Source organism: Polyodon spathula, chromosome 2, assembly GCF_017654505.1.
Source record: "Polyodon spathula isolate WHYD16114869_AA chromosome 2, ASM1765450v1, whole genome shotgun sequence".
Taxonomy (NCBI): Eukaryota; Metazoa; Chordata; class Actinopteri; order Acipenseriformes; family Polyodontidae; genus Polyodon; species Polyodon spathula.
In genome coordinates, this window is record NC_054535.1 from 25,586,021 (window position 1) to 25,606,665 (window position 20,645).

The window sequence follows — 20,645 nt, forward strand, 5'->3', positions numbered from 1 at the left end:
TCTGTAGTTACCTGCTTCGGTTTTGTCTCCCTTTTTGTGGATCGGTATTGCGTTTGCAAATTTCCAGTCTGTCGGTACAACCCCTGTGTCAAGAGATTGGTGCATGATCTTGGTAAGTGGTTTGTAAATAAGTTCTTTGATTTGTTTGAGTGCTATTGGGAGGATCTCATCCGGCCCAGGGGATTTGTTTATTTTAAGCGCTCCTAGTCCCTTTAACACTTCTGCCTCTGTTATGCTAAAGTTATATAAAACTGGATTTTGAAAAACTTTTTGAAATTGATTTTAGTCCCCTTAGCAATGCTCATTTCTCTCTCTCTCTCTCTCTCTCTCTCTCTCTCTCTCTCTCTCTCTCTCTCTCTCTCTTTCTCTTTTGGACTTATGTTTGCAGTTCCTAAGTAGTCTTTCTGTTTTTGGTCCTTTTTAAATACTCTGTAAAGTGTCTCTTTTTCTCTGAATGTTTTTTTTTTAATTGATCAATTAAACCATTTTGGCCATTTTGTTTTAGATTTTGATTTGTCTACATTTGGGATGTAATTGTTTTGCACCTCTAGTACTACATTTTTAAAAAATAGCCATCCTTTTTCTGTGGATGTTTTCTCTATTTTACTCCAGTCTACTACTGTTAGTCTCTGTTTCATTCCTTCATAGTTTGCCTTTTTAAAATTGTAAATCTTAGCTTTAGTCCTTACTTTTTGGGTTTTAAAAAGCACTTCAAATGAGACCATGTTGTGATCTGAGTTTGCTAATGGTTCTCTGACCTCTGTTGTAGGTATTCTGTCTTCTAGCCATGGTGTTGATGCTGAATCACTGGAATCCTTTAAGACCCAACAAAGTTTTAAGATCAATCAGCTACTTGGAACTGGAGTGTACTGATGGGCTGAATATAATATTTTCTTCTGTTCAGATTTTATTTACCAACTCTAATTGTACGGAAACATATACCAGTTGTACACAATACCTATTGCTATATTAGTAAGTTTACTTTTATTGATTCTAATATTCAAAAGTTACACATTCATATAAAAGTAAAAGTACTTGCTGATTATCCTAGTTTGTTAGGCAACAAGATGTTGACATTACACAGATGCAGTATGGTAATTTATACAGTATAACAGTGCATCAATGTTTTGTTATGAGTTATTTTAACATTTTTGGGGGGAAATAACCTTTTTTAAATGTTCAGATTACTTGTTTGGAGGTACGATTGTCTTGTGGTGATCACTTTACATTTTTAAATGAGATTGTCGCTGGTTTAGTCTTGATCGCACCAAGTTTCACATTTCATCAGTGACATAACCCCAGGGCCTGTTCCAGGTTTCATGAATAGAAAACTGTCGGCCACAGACACATGAATAAGAAAAAGACACCGAAGTTCTGAAGCTACGACAGTGTAAAGATCATCTAAGGCTAAACAAATAACACTAGAGCCCAGCTGCAGCCGTGGGAGTATGTTATCAGACTCGTTCTACTGGCCCAGCCCGGACACAGGAACACGGCATTGATAAACTGGAACCACATTATCACTCATGCCAGGAAATGGTAGTGTTTACATAAACACAGTGGAGCAGAAGCTACAAAATTCAACTTTACACGCATGCACTTAGGTAGAATATACAAGACAGGCACTCATCAGTGCAAGCAAAACAAGCTTACTTGAATCCTCTCCTGATAACAGACCACCTCTATATCTGAGCTGCCTCCCAGGGAAGAATGTAACTGGTAATTATCTGATTTCTGTTTGTATTAAAACTTAGTGCCACATTTGTTGTGTCTAATGATAAATGTTTATGCTATATATGTGTAACTTGAATATTGGAATCATTAAATGGAAATGTACTAACAGCCACTGGTATTGTGTGCACACATTTGCAGACACCAAATTACATTTTCCTTACAACAGCTCCTATTGGCTGGGCTCAATTGAAGAGGTCTTAATTAGTTTTTCCTCAAAAAGTACAACAGTACTGCACAGGGTCAACACACTATCCTTCATTTCAGATGGTTTCTTATTGATGAGTAAACAGTTGAAGTAACCTTCAGAACAAAGATAGGGTTATTAACCATGATTACAATTATATTCAAAATAGCCACACAGCCTGGACTAAACCAGATTTAACAAAAATAAAGATGGGGGCAGTATTGGGCAAGGATGTGTATGAGAGCAGATTCTGGATGCAGACTGATGACCACCCTGTGATGAACCCTTTAAATGATTATGCCTTTGAGAGAGTAAGTAAATTGATAGTCCTCCTTAGAATATAGTTTTCTGCTTAGAGTTAGAGAGTTAGTGTGTACACAACGGGAAGTGAGCTACACAGCTAGACAAATAGTGGATTAGATTTCTCCATGTTTTATTGTTTTGACTAATATGAAACTATTATCGTATTTCACTGTACTGTATTCTCCAATCAATGGATGTGTCCGGAATGTGATGACTCACGCAACCTGCTTCCTGAAATAAACAGGATTATATTTGTTTGATCAGGCTGCAACTCGAAATACTTTTTGACATTCCAATTACCATTTTCTGGCAATATGATGTAAATAGCACATTCGTGTTACTTGTAAGGTTTGACTTGCACTGTTGAAGCACTTTCTGATTTCCACGTTACTCATTAACTGTAGTCCTTTTTTTAAATGGACCTAAAACTTTACAATGAAGTGCTATCTGTTACAACATTTCATTACCTATCTGAAAAAGGAACAGTTACAAGTTATTGAAAAATGTTATGGGATTACAGTAATGCCTGCTGGAAAATATTAATGTCACTTTGTACACCAAGTGGACTGCATAAATGGAGTGTCTTTTGTACTGGGAACTGTGAATGGTATGAAAGGGTTAATGTACAAAATGTCTTTGTACAATTTGTATCAGCTTTCACTTTGTGGAAACAGCCATTATCGAAAGCAGCTGCAGGTCTAAGTTCTAAGTGTTTTCCACAGTAGAACTGAAACATGTAATCAGCACATTTCTTGGTTACAGTATTCTTTTAGCAAGACCATCCATTGTGAATTTTGGCGCTGAGGTTGGAATTAAATTAAATGTTTGTAAGTGCTCTGTGGCTGCCATTCATCCTCTCTAACCCGTGTCTTATCAAAACAGTGTGGCATTGTCACTGTGGAATACTTTCTAGAACACTTATCTTTTTTGAAGAACATTAACCTTAACAGAAACACAAACGGCTACGTCACAGCGTCAAAAAATGTTTTTGATTCGCGCCCTGTTCTCGCTGTTTCTGCTGTAATTGTCTTCCCCAGCTCTGAATTTTTTTTGCCGTTGCTTTGTTTACCTCTGTCTGTGTGAGTCAGTCTGCTTGTCTCCTCTGTGATTGGTCCTGTCTGTGTGTGTTCCCATTGGTCCAAATTACCACTGTATATGAAAAACTGCAAGCTATTTATGTAATTAAATATGTTAACATAACATTATTCAACAAGTTTAATTTGAATTTGAATATGAAGCAACATGAGTTAATTCTACAGGGTGATGCAAACATTTTGGCCATAGCTTTATACCTGTCTATACCCTTATAAAGGTTTTCCACAGTAAAAGCTTAGCAAAGTGTAAAACAAATCAAAGTCAAATCAAATCAAACTTTATTTATAAAGCGCCTTTCATGGCGAGCCATACCAAGGCGCTTTAAAAAACAAAAAAGAAAAGAACATTCGGAAGTACATTTAGTACAATAAAAACAATATAAACATAAAAACAGCAAAAGAAAAGAACATTTTAAAATTATAGCAAATAAAGCAAAACACGAAGCACTGGTACAACATACCGAAAGCACGGCAAAGTATAGGTAAGCATTGTAAAGCCCAGAGAGGTATGGTAAAACATAGTAAGAAAACATTACAAAACATGATAAACTATGGTAAACTATTTGTTAAATGATGCAAGTGACTTAAGCTATTAAAAATTACTGTTTTAATAACAAGTTTTCTGCCTGAGTTCCTGTATTCATTTGAATGACTACTACTCAGAAGGGATTTTTGTGCAAGGATCTAGAATGCATGGCGTCTCCATGTACATAGAATAATAATAATAATAATAATAATAATAATAATAATAATAATAATAATAATAATAATAATAAATGCATATAATTTATAATAAAAATCCTTACAAACATTTTAATTGCTGGGAGACTGATTTGAAAGTGGTACTCAATTGGTAAAATCAGCTAGCAAGTTTGATACTTTCACTCCTAGTAGTGAATCCTCGATGCACCCTCCTGGTAGAAGAACACAGTACTCCCAGTGTTGATTCTTTTTGGGTTGTTTTAAATTATGATACCTTATCTGATACATTGATTGTTGGGTTGTCAGGCTGCTGCTGGTAGGATTCCCCTGTGAATGAGGTGCTAGTGTAACAAGCAGTGTTGTGTGATGCACTGCCGTTATGGAGTCTGACCCCTGTCGGTGAGATGAGATTAGGTTAATTTAAAAGCTCTATAACCATGAAAGCAGAGGAGCTCAGCGGTTAATATGTGGGAGTGCTGGTTTGCGCCCAGCCTCTGGACTATTAAATTTCCATCTCAGTGGACAAATCCTGAAGATAGAATATCTAATAACAAAATGAAATCATTCTACTTATGGGAGATCATGAAATTGAAGAAGGAATCTATGAAAAAGATCTAGGAGTTTATGCTGACTTTCTTATTCTAGACAATATGGGGAAGCTATAAAAAGGCCAACAACATGCTTAGCTGTAGAATGAAAAGTGTTGAATTTAAATCAAGGGAAGTAATGTAAAAAATTTACAATGCATTAGTAAGACCTCATCTAGAACATTGTGTTCTCTTCTGGTCACCTCGCTACAAAAAGGATATTGCTGCTCTAGAAAGAGTACAAAGAAGAGCAACCAGAATTATTCCTGGCTTAAAAGGCATGTCCTATGCATTTAAAATTCTAAAAGGTATTGACAATGTTGACCCAGGGGACTTTTTCAACCTGAAAAAAGAAACAAGGACCAGGGGTCACAAATGGAGATTAGACAAAGGGGCATTCAGAACAGAAAATGGGAGGCACTTTTTTACTCAGAGAATTGTGGGTAATGAAAAATTACTCAGTAATGTTGTTGAAGCTGACACCCTGGGATCCTTCAAGAAGCTGCTTGATGAGATTCTGTAATCAATAAGCTACTAACAACCAAACGAGCAAGATGGGCCGAATGGCCTGCTCTCGTTTGTAGCCTTTCTTATGTTTTTATGTTCTTAGGTACTGGGGACATGATACCTGCTGTACTCCTTTCCAAGTGCCTGTCTAAAATGCCTTAGTGAATTTCTGTCTCGCATATAAACCAACGCCATACTACTAAAAAGTAGTGTGACATTGGTTTATATGAAAGCTGCACCACAGAGATACATTTATGATCAATTACATTGTGTTTTACTCAATTGTTATGTAGTGAACAGACAGCTTTCCAAAAAAAAAAAAAACATTGGTTATTAAAATGACATTAGTTCATTTGAATTCATTACACAACAAAAAGACAGCTTTCTAAAATTTAAATAATTAAAAATGAATGATTAAAATTACATTTACATTTACCAGACTCAATAGCCAGTGAATTTATGGCTTCCCTGCAGTTATCCACAAAGGCAACTGGAGTGGATGTGCAGCTGGAGATCCTCCAGAGAGGGATATGTTGAAAAATAAACAAGAGCACAGACTGCTTGTGTCTGTTGGGATAATGCAACTCAGCACAGTATTTACTCCACCATGGTGAAATCTGTTATAAAATGCTTGTGCTTTTCTTTACCAAGTCTGAGACCACCACACTCCTTCACACCTGTGCAGCGAGACTGTAACTCAGGGCTCCAGAAAGGAAATGTATGAAAGGGGGTCAGCCCTACTTTATACCCAGTGATGTAGTCCTAAATCTGAAGGTACCAGAACACCACTAAAATAGGAATTATTGTATGAATTCACATTTTATTTGTATAGTGAACTGCTAGTAATACATATAATAGGTGTGTTTATCTCATTTCTACAAGTATTTCCACAAAGTGTCTTTCTCCATCTTGTCAGAATGCTTTTCTTTACTTTAAGTGTGACTGTCACAGTCGTAGATGCAATGTTGCTGTCATCTTCATCAGCATTTTAGCCTTTTTAAAGAAGCACTTTGTAATAAAAGAAGTTCCTAATCGTATTTCCATTGCATTGAAGAGGACTTGACTGAATCAGACAGTTGTGAAGAAGATGTGAGCCAAGTGACTTAGCTTTCCTAATAAGCACATTCTGGCTCGACTGCACCACTGCTTGCAGCACCTCCCACTGGTACTACAGGGACTTCCACATTGAGTAACTGTGTACAAACACATGGCCTCAATGCCTTTGGAATGACAGTGTTGTTTATTCTAGAAGGGGACGTCTCTCAAAGTAACAGGTGGAGAATTAATTGCTGAGGCTTTCATGCTTCCTCGTTGATTTGGTATGGCATCTGTTCAGTAGTAAGTGCTCTGGTTCTGCAGGCAACATACCTCCTAGAAGCTTGATCCTATAAGAACCAAAGCAACGCTAGGCCTGCTCAGTACCCGGAAAGGGGAACTCAGTTGAAAACCAGGGGCTGCAGGAAGTGATAGGTGCGGCAGGCTAGATGTGTCTCGTCCCTCTGAGCAAAAGCTTATCCAGCATCCCAGCATGGTGTCAATGTAGAGGACACAGTGTTAATTACAGATTTGCATGTTAAAGATTCCAGGGGACCCCAGAGTCCTCCCCAGGTCACTGATGTGACTTTGAACCTGTACTCAGTTGGTCCTAATTGTTAAAACTGATATATAAAGAATTTAAAGATAATGGGGCATGCTTTATTTAATCCAACTAAAGACAATGTATTTAAAAAGGCAGAAGAAAAATTATTACAGTAGGTTAAAAACAGTCCCTTAGTTAAAATCAGTTATGAATAAACATGTCACAGTACAAGACAACACTGAAGGAGGTTTAGATCTGTTTTCTTGATTACCAAAGCAGTTGGGCGTTGTGCAGGGTGGGCGGCGGCAACTTCCATAATCGCAAGCACACTCTAATACAATTATTACAAACAATGTTTACCCAGTACTAGTACTGCTATATACCAATGTTTCTGAATTAAATAAAGGATAAATCGTGCAAATAATAATAAAAAAAAATATTTCATACACATTATACATTCTTCGTTTTCCCTTTCTCGTTTATACTGAACAGAGACTCCGGTCTCCTAGAAGCTAACACAGTTAATTGATATCTGTGATTCGGTGCTTGTTATGCACACATCTCACATCTCGCAGTAATTTTCCATGATGGCAGATTTTTTTTTTTTTTTTTTTTTTACTGTCATAAGATACAGTTTGGTCGAACCTCCTGCAACCAAGCAGTTAAAATAATTGATGAGCTCATCTTCCCATTCCTTTGAGGAAAGGCGGAGATTTCAGCCCCGGCTTCGTCAAAACTGCGTCAGCGACCAAGATCCAGACGGATCTCTGAGTCAGCCTGCAGGCCAGTCAGTCAGGGCGGCAACACAGAACTGCATCCAAATACTAAACACAATCGATAGCGTGGAGCACCGACACTGAGCGAACACTGGAGACACTCCGTGCAGGTTGGTTATTTGAACAGAAATAACAAGAGAAACAACCTAATTGCAGTGAAGGTAAAAACTAAAAGACATAGAAAAGGAGCGAAAGCAGTTGAAATCCTCAAGTGCCTTTTTCAGCACCTTGGACAGAGCTCAGATCAACATGGCTCCCATTGTGACAGGGGAAGCTCAGTTTGGTAAGCGATCTCTTTCATCATTCATATAAATACATCTAGTTAATATAGTATTCTATAATGGACTGACTTCATAAGTTGCTACTGAGGTTATGTATGCAATATTTGAAACGGCAACACCAAGATTGTTTTTTTTTTCTCTCACTTTAACACAATTTCGTTGTAATAACCAGTTTCCTTGTAAATGGCATCAACTGGTAGACTGTCACTGCCTATATATGGTTATTGTAGTTTAATATTGATATAATAATTGTTTTATTGCTATCCTCATACCTCGAGATATAACGATAGATCGATATTGTTACATTCTAAAAGAATATGCTAAATTAACACAGACTGTGATTGATCAAGGGAAATGTGTGTTTTATATTAAATATCTGCTTGAGGATAACAGGGGGGCAGTGTTTATATATATATATATATATATATAATTTTATATATATATATAGATAATATATTAATATATATATATACAGGAGGTGTAAACACATAATTGGACGTGGGATTAACCTGACCGCAATAACTAGCTGCGTTATTAAAGGAAAAAAAGAAGCAGTTGGAGAAATTTCAAGACGTGAACATAGGCTGTGTGTGTGTGTGTGTGTGTTGGGGGGGAGGGGTCATGTTACAATGCACTAAATGTGGAGTTGGTGGTTAATTAATGTGTTTCTTACAAAAAAAATACGTTTCATTCTCTTTCTCTAATTCAGCATTTTGTAAACCCTGTTTTTAATTGCTGACACAGCACTGGTTGATTTTCGAATGCTGACATTGTTAACAACAGCTTATATTGAAATCATGATCAGATCATGTTGCTGCAATAGTTACTATAGACTGTACTGTAGCGTGTATGTATAGCAGGCTCTGTGAAGGGTTTGGTTAAATATTTCAGTGTTTTATATTTCAGATGCCATTATCTTTTTAAAAATTCTATACAATCCTGTTATTTTGTACTTGTTTTCTGTTCTGTTGTAGCCACGGTTCCTGCTGCCGTAGGTATCATAAGTGCATTCGGTCTGGTCTTCACCGTGTCCTTGTTTGCATGGATCTGCTGCCAGCGCAAATCTGCAAAAACCAACAAAACTCCCTCTTACAAGTTTGTGCATATGCTCAAGGGCGTGGACATTTACCCAGAAAACCTGAACAACAAAAAGAAGTTCGGGGCGGACGAGAAAACAGAACTGAACACCAAAAATGCCGCGTCCCCCATCGGTACCAAGAACGCATTACACTTGGAACTGGACAAGCGAGACCTGAACGGGAACTTCACCCAGCCCCATCACAAGGTTCGGAGCTCGCCCGACCTGGACATCCCTTCGCCCCAGAAATACTTTGTGGAGGAGGGTAAGGAGCTGGTTTCTCCCGAGTGTTTGCTATCAAATAAAGCGCCTTCCTCGACCGAGAAAACAGAAAAGAAAGCCAAACTTGGGACACTCTTCTTTTCTTTAGAATACAACTTCGAGAAGAAAGCCTTCGTCGTCAACATCAAGGAAGCGCACGGACTCTCCGCCATGGACGAGCAGTCTATGACCTCCGACCCCTATGTGAAAATGACCATCTTGCCGGACAAAAAACACAAGGTCAAAACCCGGGTCTTGAGGAAGACTTTGGACCCCACCTTTGATGAAACCTTTTCTTTTTATGGCATCCTTTACAGTCAAGTGGAAAACCTGGCCCTCCACTTCATTGTGCTTAGTTTCGACAGGTTTTCCCGGGATGATGTGATCGGGGAGGTCCTGGTACCACTGTCTGGGATCGATCTGTCACAAGGTCGGATTCTGATGAACCGGGAGATCAGCAAACGCAACGTCAGGGTAAGTAGATTTTAATTTAACCTCAGGGGAAGGGAAAAGGGAGAGGTTCACACTGGGTGCCGGGGAAGCTTTTGATGTGATATACAGCACCGCAGGTCATAGACAGAGAAAGATGAAAGGACGCCTTATCAATTATGCACTTAGGGTAATATTACTACAGCACAAGAAACATGTGATTTGACCTCTTTAGGGTCTGACACTGTAGAATAATGAATATAACGTTTTATTATTATTATTATTATTATTATTATTATTATTATTATTATTTATTATTATTATTATTAATACTACTACTACTACTACTACTACTACTACTACTACTACTAATAATAATAATAATAATAATAATAATAATAATAATAATAATAATAATAATTATGGTTTACCCCATTTGCACTTAGTAAAAACATATATTTTGTAGCTTTCTGAAGTAGCGATTATGTATGTATGTATGTATATATGTATGTATCTAATCTACCTAGTTACATTATTATTATTATTATTATTATTATTATTATTATTATTATTATTATAAATATGAAGGCTCATCTACTGTAAAACCTGTGCATATTTTGTGTAACACATATCCGATCGTCTTTTGAATTTTATCTCTGCTTAAATATTTAATAGCTCCCTAACGTACGCCACTCCCGAGTTATTCGGCGTCAACATTGAATTGAATTATGAACACTGCGTGAAAAAGAGCATGGGGTATTTTGAAGACTATTCCTGTTTTTTAATGTGTTTATTTAGAAAGCTGTTGGCCGCGGAGAGTTGCTGGTGTCCCTGTGTTATCAATCCACCACGAACACTCTGACCGTGGTGGTGCTGAAAGCGCGTCACCTTCAGAAGTCGGAATCTTCTGAACTCTCAGGTATGTAAAAGACGTGCAAACAGAATGCACAGAAATCAACAGCTAATGCAGTAAAATTCATATGGTTTTGCAGCCATTATTTGAAGTGACCAGTATAAATAACGATGTTCACTTCAAATTCATTATGAATAGTTAAAAGAAGATCTCCAGGATTAAAAAAAACAAAAAAAAAAAAACACAACAACAACAACAAAAAAAAAAAAAAAAAAAAAACATTCACAATTAAAAATTATGGTACATTCATGTCGAATTCTGACTGAAATACGACAGGGATAACACCTGAATATACAATTTTCTGATTTCTGAAATAATTAATTTTGAATTCAGCACTGTTAATTCATATGGATTTAATTACTCATAGTCATTCTGTGCTAATTTACAACCAATGATGTTTGTCACATGTAAAAGTCGAGAATTATTGCACGAATTAACACTTCTCACATCTCCAGGTGAGCGAGTAAGAATTAACAATTGAGGAAGAATAAAGAGTAAGCTACATTTATTAGGAACAGGTAATATCAATGTTTTTAAATCTTGATGAATTAAGAGGGCTGAATTCAAAACGAATCTTCAGAACTTAGAGGAAGAGCAGAAGATATCCAGACGTTATTATTGTGGTATTCAGACGGAGCTCATTATTTTAAAGTGTTACCATAAAATCATTACAAAATAACAACAATATATGACTGCTGTGCAATCATGTGAAAGTATATTAAAATGCATATCAATTTGCAGTTATTGTTTTAAAGTGTGACCAAATCATCTAATAAACCAATAGAAACTATCTATGCCGTTTTTTGTATTTTTTATATAAATATAGATATATATATAGATATATATATATTATATATACTATATGATATATATATATATATAATATATATACATGTGTGTGTATAACACTGTCTCTTTGTACTGAGCACACATTCCAGTTGTATGTAAAATAACTGATGTTTTCAAGTTGGTAGCAGGTGTTTCAACTCAATGTTCAATAGCACATAAATGTTAAAATGAATTTCCAAATATGGATTTTTTTAAAAAAAATTTAAGAAATGAGCTAAGAGTATTAACGTTCACAGACGTGTTTAATCAATGATATTGCCTGAGGGCTAGAGGGCACAGTTGAATAAACAGCTTCGATTTAAATACAAATTGAAATAGGCTCTACAATACAATAATCACAACCCTGGCTATATTTGCAAAACATTTACAAAAAACACTTTTGTGCATTAGCACTGGGTAATATACCCATATATATATATATATAATATAATTATATATATATATATATATATATATATATATATATCTTATATTTTGTCCCTTGTGATTTAAAACCACCCTTTGTGACTGCTGCTTATGGCTGATTTAATTGAAACGACAATTAATTTTCAGGTTGATTAACAAGCCAATTAATCACATTTCAATAGTCTTTTAAATGGGAAACAACGAGGCAACGCACATGTAGTTGCAACAATTAGAAAAAAAAAAAGGAAAAATACATTCTTAGCCACACAAGTTGAGCTTTTGCTCGAAGAGATTGTAACACATACAAACTTATTTTGGGCTAAATTTAAAATACAAAAGGATATAACCGAAAAAATAAATAAATACAAACTCTTCCATAAAAAGATCAAATAAAGAAGTCCAAAAAAGATTCTGGGACCTAAAGTTGTGATGCACCCCCTAGTCTCTGTAAGACGATTTGGATAAAAGAGTCTGCTAAATAATTTATTATTATTATTATTATTATTATTATTATTATTATTATTATTATTATTATTATTATTATTATTAAAAAAAAATCCTTAATTTATTTCAATATCACAATGTGTTCTATGATGCAGTATTCATATTCATATTCTTTACATGCAATATCTGAATGTTTATGTATGTTTGTGAAAAATCATTATAAAAATGTTAAACATTAATATGCGTTTGTTACACAGGTTTTTGAATGGTCATATGTTAATTATATATTTAATATACCTAGTCTAAAATTAGCCAGCCTCCACGCTCCTGTTCGAATTTTCTGATCAAGGCACTGTTCTCCACTATAAATGAGTCATGGCATGAGCCAGGGTACTTATCAACTGCTTCTGTGATAATACATTGAGCATCACATAAAACTTGTACAGTTAAAGAATGATGAAGGTTTAATTCCTAGAATCTGGGGATATTGCAACATGTGTGCAATTTATTTCACCTAACATGTTTGGGAAGCTGGACAACTGATAATATTTGTGTTTGGTTCTATTTTGTTCCACATCCCCAATTGGAAATAGTATCTACCCTGGCCCTACAGAAAAGTGCATCTGTGACATCAGTCAGTATCTTTGACATAGAAGAGTGAGCTGTCCCCAGCTGTTGTCTAGATGGCACCTGCTGCAAGAAAATGAATGGCTACTGACTGCGGGTTGTTTGTGATTCTACATCAAACTTAATCAGATCACACAGCTCTATTGTAGTGCCCATGTCCAATCTGTATCTACACATAGCTTGTTTTATAGTTAGATCTAGAAATGTCTGTCAGGCGGCAGTCAAAGAACTAAGGGCTTCGATATCCTCCTTTAGATTTCGGCTCAGTAGCCCTGTCAGCAGTCACAGTTTAAGTAAGACACGAGAGGGGGGCATGTCTTAATTAGCGAGTGTATTTTGGTGCTTTGCACCATTTCAAAATAAGGCATTGTAAAATAGAACAAAGTATGAATTTCAATTGCTTAACAAGCTGTAATACGTGTGTATTTTCACAAAAGCTCAAAGCCTAAAATTCAATTTCGCCACTGACTTAGACGACTTATCTGGAGTCGCAAAGGTGTTTTGTTACCTGTTTTTCCCTCTGCCCCTTTTGAAAATCGGGCTGATTATCATGCTCCCTTGCCCCATTCGTCAATGACAGGCTTTGTTTCTCCCTGTTAGACCCATATGTGAAGGTGAACCTGTACCAAGGCAACAAGCGCGTCTGCAAGAAGAAGACCCACGTGAAGAAGTGCTCCCTGAACCCCGTATTTAACGAGCTGTTCGTCTTCGACATCCCCTCAGAGGGGGAACTGAAGGATACCAAGGTGGAGCTGCTTCTGCTCGACTCCGGACGGCTGTCACGCAACGACGTCATCGGGCAGCTGCTGCTGTGCGCCACTGCGGAGGGCACTGTGGGCGAGCACTGGAGGGAGATCTGTGAGCACCCGCGGAGACAGATCGCCAAGTGGCACATCCTTAGTGAGGGCTAGTGTTCCCCCAGCGGACCGTCCAGGGCAGGACTACCGTGTGCAAAGCGTGATTAAATAATTAATTAATTAATTAATCAATTAATGAATCAGCCAATTAATTTACTAATTAATTAATGAATTAATTAATTAATCAATCCATCAAATGATTGGGTTCAGTTCAGTGAGGAACTGTCTGCACATCTGACCATCAACAATCCAAAGACAGTAGATGAATTCTCAAAATACGAAGAAAAAAAAAACAACCATGCTTTTCATCTACCACAGCATTACCTTGTACAGCTGTTTGTCTGACTATTATATTGTGAACTGTTATTAACAGAAGAATACTTCTATATTATGATGTTGTTATTGCGTGCATTTTTTAAAATCAATGCAATCATTTATTTATTTTGTATTTGTATCTATTTATTTATTTATCTATCTTATTTTTGTAGGCACAATGCTATTTCATATGCCATGCCAATTGGAGCACAGCCTAAATAGGCAATTGAATGATGTTGGTTATTGAGACAAGAAGCAAGGTTGCCTGTCTTGTAGTGTATGATACTCAGAAAAGGTTTGGTCAGCCAGACTGTAAGGAACAGGGAAGCCTGACACTGTGCATATATACAACCTGTTATAAATCACCTGACATCTTGGGAACATGACAAGTTTTATTTCATATGGTCAAGCAGATGAGGTATTAATGGCAAAACACTGTCTTGGTATATTGTTACACTTGTTTGGTAAGGGAAAGGAGGGGTGTTATGAATTGATGTATTGGCCTGTACACAGGGACCAGATGGCACATAGTTTTATCACTAGTAAAACAAATACTAAATTAGCTGGTAAAGATCATATAGAATAGTTTGTTTCTCATAAGATACACTTCCAGAAAAAAATCGTGCTATTCATGTATTTATTTATTTATTTATTTATTTATTTTTGGTTCTACAAAGAGCCATTGTAATATTTCCATAATGGGTTATATAAAATGGTAGGTATTATTTATTGTATATATTTTTTATATTATTTACTCTCGTCCATATCAAGGAGGGGGCTTTGTCTTCCCCATCTTTAGGAGTAAATGTTGAATTACTTGTTTTGTTTTTTTCTTTAAATGTCCAAGCAAATGACCAAGTTGTTAAGGATGTGTGGTTTTTAGCCCTTTCGCTCTGCTGTTATTGTTTTTCAGGTGTCCATATTTAGTGTTTCAGGGAGATCAAACTGATTACAGATTTCAAATGGGAAATATAAATTAATATCAATTTGTAGATATGTAAAATTCAGTAAAATTCCTAAAGCAATTTTTTTTTTTAATATCACTACTATCACTCTGGAAGATTTAAACAGTTTTCCAATCAGTGTTCTTTGTCCTGTCTCAACTGAAAGACCTGAATAAGCACAGCAGTACTTGCCGTGAAAGTCATGTCATTGCATCATCTGAATTGTCTCACCGGTGTTGTGCTATGTCTTGTCCTAGCAGCAAAAACAAATGTGCATTAATGCAAACACATCATGTCTGGTGCAGTTTTCCCCTGATAAAATTAAGGGAATAAAGGTCAAAGACAAAATAAACATGTACCGCAGAATTAATTGCATTGTTCCATGTCCGACAACGGTGTTACAACAACACTGTCTGTGTGACTTTGACACTGTGAACTGTGCCAGGGATGAGCAAGAATCCATCTGTATTGTACTGTGCAGGTAAGAACTCCATTCTGTAACGACCAGGTGTCAAGTGACAGGGAACGGTTAGGACTGCAATGGGACTGAAAATACAGTATTGCATCATTTAATTTAAAAGCAAGGGAACGGGGAACATTGATCATTAAGTGCAAGTGGAACTGACTTCACTGTATGGAGAAGGAAGCAAGGCTTTATTGTTTTGAGAATGCTGAATCTGAGCATACATGACCTGAAGTGATACAAATACACACACACAAAGCTAAGAAACAAGCCAAAACATTCTGCTCATGATGCAACCAGTAAACTACAGAGCTGTGTATTCATGCACAGTTTTAAATCATATTTTGCCCTGCAGAAACCCCCCCACACTTCTTGCCTGCTTGTGCTTTTCACAGAGAAGTTTGGGTAGGTGGGTATGCAGGAATGCTCCTGTAATCTGCTGGGTGTGTGTTGTGAGGAAGACAAAGCACGATGTAAAGATGCTTTAAAGTGTCTGACAGACAGCAGGCTTTGGTAACTGATTCAGCAGTTTGATGTAATGCAGTTCTGGAGGGTTAGGATGATTTCATAGCATAGATGCTGTTAATCAGTTGAACATTCCAATATCGTCAATTGCAGGTTCTGTATCAATTATTATAATTTTTTTCAACAGTTTTGTGCCAATGATGTTTTTTGACTTGCTGTTGAATCATTTCACCTGGAATTGCAAGGATATCACTAACAAGTGAAACACTTCTCATCACAGGGCAAGTTATGCAGCACAAGATGTTTGTATTATTTATATTGGTATTCATGAAACCAGTCATAATGTAATTATACTGTTTCAAAGTACTTTTTAACCTAAGATGCCATATACATTAATAAAGTGCAAGTTAAAGTCCATGAAAATACAATGCTGTAATGTACATGACGGACAGTACCAAGACACATTTTAACAAGAGGTGATTGTGGGAAAGATCGCCTGCTTGAAGGGATTTTCATTCTGATGTGATCAAAATGTTCAAATAATAATAATAATAATAATATATAATAATAATAATAATAATAATAATAAAGTTAGATTAAAGATGTAAGATGTGTTTGCTTTTCATGACCTCTTACTGCTCTCAGTGAATCCACACAATGGGAGAAATGTCTGCTGTTATTAAGGGTGTGCTGTACCTGTGTAAATCATGTACTGATCCTCAAGAACAACACAACAGAACAGTGAGCTGAATGTCATTAGAGACGAGCTCAGGAAGGAAGGGTGAGGAGCGCAAAGATTACACTAGAAGTGCAGTAGAGACACACCAGGTGCAGCAGAGTATAGTACAGACTACATCATAAATGCACTGATGTTCAGGTGAACTGCAAATGAAGACAACTTTGAATTCTAATGCATTCAGCTTTTATTCTTGCGGTGGTCCAATTGAATTAATTATGAATCTGTGGCTATATTTAAAAGAAAATATTCAGGACAAGAAGAGTAATTACAAAATAACAAAATCTAACAGTTGTTATTCAGATATTATTCCTATAAAATCTATGAAATGTATATGAATTGCAGGCATTATTTTAAAGTTACTAAGCACTGTTTAACATATCTATTAGATGCTTCAAAAATTGTGGTTCCATAAATGAAACACTAGTACATACTATTGTTCAAAATTTAATAAGGGCTCTTTTTCAACAGAATAACAGTTCAGCAGGAAAAACAAAACAAACAAAAAAAACAACTAACTTTCTACATACTAATATTATAACTTATTTATGATGCCTTTATCCAAGGAGACTTACAGGTGTTGTAGGGCAGTACAGGGTTACAATGAAAGATTAATATTTAAATGCAGTACAGTTTACAGTAAGTGCAAATTGTACTATTAAAATAAAATATGAACTAGGGTGGAACAAGTTAGGATTACAACAAGTTCTATCTACAATGACATATCAGTAGTGCAATAGTGCAAGGATAATGCATTAGGTGAAGATCCAGTAATGTGATGCATAGGTCAGGCAAGTCCAGTGCATAGGAAGAGGGGTAGATCAATCGATCTACAAGTGCAGTCTAAACAGGTGGGTCTTGAGGAGGCGTCAGAAGGCAGTGAAACCAAGCAGTTCTGAAGCTCTCCAGTAGTTGGTTCCACCACAGAGAGGCTAAGGAAGAGAAGGAGCAGGCACATCAGGATGGAGAGTGGATAGAAGGAGCAGGCACATCAGGATGGAGAGTGGATAGAAGGCATGACTTGTCGGCCTGTAGAGGAAGAGTGGAGAGTGCAAGAAGGGGTGTAGGGAGACATGAGGGATTGGAGATAGAAGGGGTCATGTAGTGAAGAGAGCAGTAGGCAAGAATAAGGATCTTGAATTGAATGTGAGCAGAGATAGGTAGCCAGTGGAGTGTGTGAAGCAAAAGGGTAGAATAAGAGAAGTGGGATTGGGACAATATATGACGAGCAGTAGAATTCTGAATGAGCTGAAGGGGGCAGATAGAAAAAGCAGGGAGACCAGCAAGGAGTTACAGTAGTCCAATCTGGAGAGTACAAGAGCTTGGACCAGGAGTTGGGTGGAACAAGTAGTGAGAAATGGACAGATTCGATAGATGTTGCTAACAAAGAAGCGACATGTTTGTGTCAGGGAAGAGATATGTTGAGAGAATGAGATGGAGTGGTCAAAAATAACACCTAGGTTTTTTAGCAGAAGATGGAGAAAGAGTGATAGAGTCAAGGGATACTGAGATGGAGAGAGAGTTAGCAGAAGGAAAATAGAGAGGTAGAGTTTGAGGTATTGAGAGAATGCGTCCAATTTGAGATAGCCAAGATGCAAGAGATGTGGGAGTCAAAGGAGAGAAAGGAGAGGAAGAATATCTGGGCATCATCAGCATAAGGGTGGTGAAGGGAAAAGAGCCAGGGAGTAGATGCAAGGAAGAAGAGCAGGGGCAATATAGTAGAAGACCCCTTATTTCTATTTAATTAACAAAACAAAATGTTTTCGATGCCTACAGATTTCTGATACCTACAGGCACTAAAAACTTGGTAGCTTTGTTTCCTTTCCTATTTATCTAAACCTTCCTGGAGACAGTTTCCATGCCGACCTGCCAGGGTAGACAGATACCAGTGGGAAATGGAAGCGCAGCTGTTGAGAAGTGTGCAGGGGAAGCGCACAAGCTGCTCCTTGTGCACAGAGCCGGCTGGGCTCAAACCGCAAACACACTGGGAAGAAAACCACAACAAGAACAACCTCATCACTCTCACAGTCAACTATAGCGACATGGTCCTTTTAGAAAACAAAACAAAAAAGATATAGATCTTTGAATTTCCACTTATTTAAAGCAACTTATTTTGAAGTAACCCCCCCCCCCTTCTCTCACAATCTTTTCTAAAATAAAATAAAAACCATAAAACTGCACAATGGCGTATGTATGGGGTACTAGAAAAAACACAAAAAACATATATGCATCATGACTATAGAATACGTTTTGTATAAATAGGAAACTTAACATGGCACAAGTCTATATGCAGGGATCGAAAGGCTTGTAAATAAATATATAAAAGTGGCCAATTTAAAAGTCAACAGTCTTTAAACTTGATAACCAGATCAGCATCTCTGATTATTCGGGACAGTGCATTTCATAGCTTAGGAGTAATTAAACAAAATGCCCCTTCTCCCCAAGAGAGCACTCTCAAAGCTAGAAAACTGAGCAAGTCTGTTTGTTGGATGTGCAATGTGAGCTCAGACATGTAAGGGAATACAGGTCCAGACAAATAACAAGAAGCAAGGCCCTTTATCCTCAATTTAACTGTAGCTGACAAAACAGCCCCAGAGAATTTCTCCCCCATGCACATTTAATCAAATGTGCAGTTTCGAAGGTAACATGATACAAAACATGATATCTGGTATTACACTGTGGTAAAGAAAATAAAACAGCCATGCTTTCTGACTGTCTTGCACCAGGAGAATAATTTTGTTCCCACCCCTTCACCAGCTTCTTTCCTGTTAATAACCAATGACGGTTGGAGGTTTCATTCATTTACCAAAGGGTCATGCATGACAGCATAAAAGGGGACGGATAATCGTAATTTGTTCCTTCGTCTTTAGTTTTGTATTTTGAACCTAAAAGGATTGTAAGAGACGCCAGTGAAATGTAACCCAATCGTGGGTGTTTTGTTTGTTTTCGTGTTGTTAGTAATTGTCTTGTTTGTGAACCACCAGATGGCTAAACACGTATCCGGAGCTGTCACCTTGGGCCAGCACAAAGTCGGAACAACACTACACCACAGTCACAAAGTAAACTGTTATCAAGCACCACAAGCACTACTGCACGCACCCAGGACTGGTGACCATGTTAATATTATTGTGGGACGCATATTTTGTGTTCAATATTTGGACTGCAACCCGTTATTGCTTCCTCCTTACACTATACATTGTTGTGCATTGCCAGGGTTTATTATTTGGTCACCAGACCTGGATATAAATAAAAGCACCCTTTCCAAACTGGATTATAAACCTCCCTGCCTCTTTATTACCCCACTGCATCATCTCTGCACTTGCATTCACTCAGCTGCCTTGTCACAGTCTCCCTTAAAATAATTTCATAAATGTGTTTTCTCATTATTTAAATGGAATAATAGAGTATATTTTAATAGTACAATGTCTAAAAAAACAATATCTACAGCATATTATTTACACAAGAGGGACTAGGGAAGAGAAGGAGTGAGCACAGGAAGGTGGAGTGGAGGGAAGGCAACGTTATGTCTGAGTAATTGGAAACTGCAGTGAAATTTCAGGTATACAAGCTTCTATTTCACGTGTGGATTATTATGTAAGAATTTGCTGTAGTTATTGTTTTGCTTTCACCATTGAAATAGAACATTATACTAAAAGCTAAGAATCCTAAACCACATGTTCATAGGTAAGTACGATTTGTCCCTTGAAAAGTATATTGTGGTAATCAGCCTTGTAGGTCATGAGGTTTACCAGCACTTGCTTCATTAAATTAATTAATAGCTTATTTTGTGGCATATTAACATAACACAAATTAAACAAAACAGAGGACAAACAAAAGACACTTTCTAGAAAAGTGATTGTGCTCTACAATCCCCAGTACTGACTGGCTGACCCTTAAACTAGCAATACAAGCAATGCAAGTGAAAGAGTTAATCAGATCTGTAAAACATTGTGCAGAGAGGGGAGCTGCCTTTACTGTGATAAAAAAATTCCCGATATGAAAAAAAAACATGGAACTCATCTATCAGTGCTTCCCAGCAGTGACAGGGTCATCTTTAATAACTGCCTCCGTTTAAAAAAGGATTGATGCAATAAAATTAAGGGCACATCGTT

At 36.9% G+C, this 20,645-nt stretch overlaps 1 protein-coding gene across 2 annotated transcripts; it reads left to right on the top strand.

Annotated features, from left to right (window-relative positions):
* Positions 1-7,434: 7,434 nt before the first annotated feature.
* LOC121294680 (synaptotagmin-4-like) lies at positions 7,435-15,217 on the top strand. Of its 2 annotated transcripts, none has more exons than XM_041218656.1 (4): positions 7,435-7,749; positions 8,722-9,560; positions 10,314-10,434; positions 13,354-15,217. In XM_041218656.1, the coding sequence occupies exons 1-4, from the start codon at positions 7,716-7,718 to the stop codon at positions 13,662-13,664; spliced, it is 1,305 nt and encodes a 434-aa protein (XP_041074590.1). In that variant the 5' UTR covers positions 7,435-7,715; the 3' UTR covers positions 13,665-15,217. The 2 variants fall into 2 exon arrangements, with proteins under 2 accessions (XP_041074590.1, XP_041074600.1); XM_041218666.1 differs by having other exon boundaries at positions 7,436-7,576.
* Positions 15,218-20,645: the final 5,428 nt, after the last annotated feature.

Bases quoted from the DNA above. Each gene is read 5' to 3' on its own strand.
- LOC121294680 (XM_041218656.1), top strand. From the start codon at position 7,716: ATGGCTCCCATTGTGACAGGGGAAGCTCAGTTTG. The intron at 7,750-8,721 runs GTAAGCGATCTC...GTTCTGTTGTAG, and splicing joins GACAGGGGAAGCTCAGTTTG to CCACGGTTCCTGCTGCCGTA. The intron at 9,561-10,313 runs GTAAGTAGATTT...GTGTTTATTTAG, and splicing joins TCAGCAAACGCAACGTCAGG to AAAGCTGTTGGCCGCGGAGA.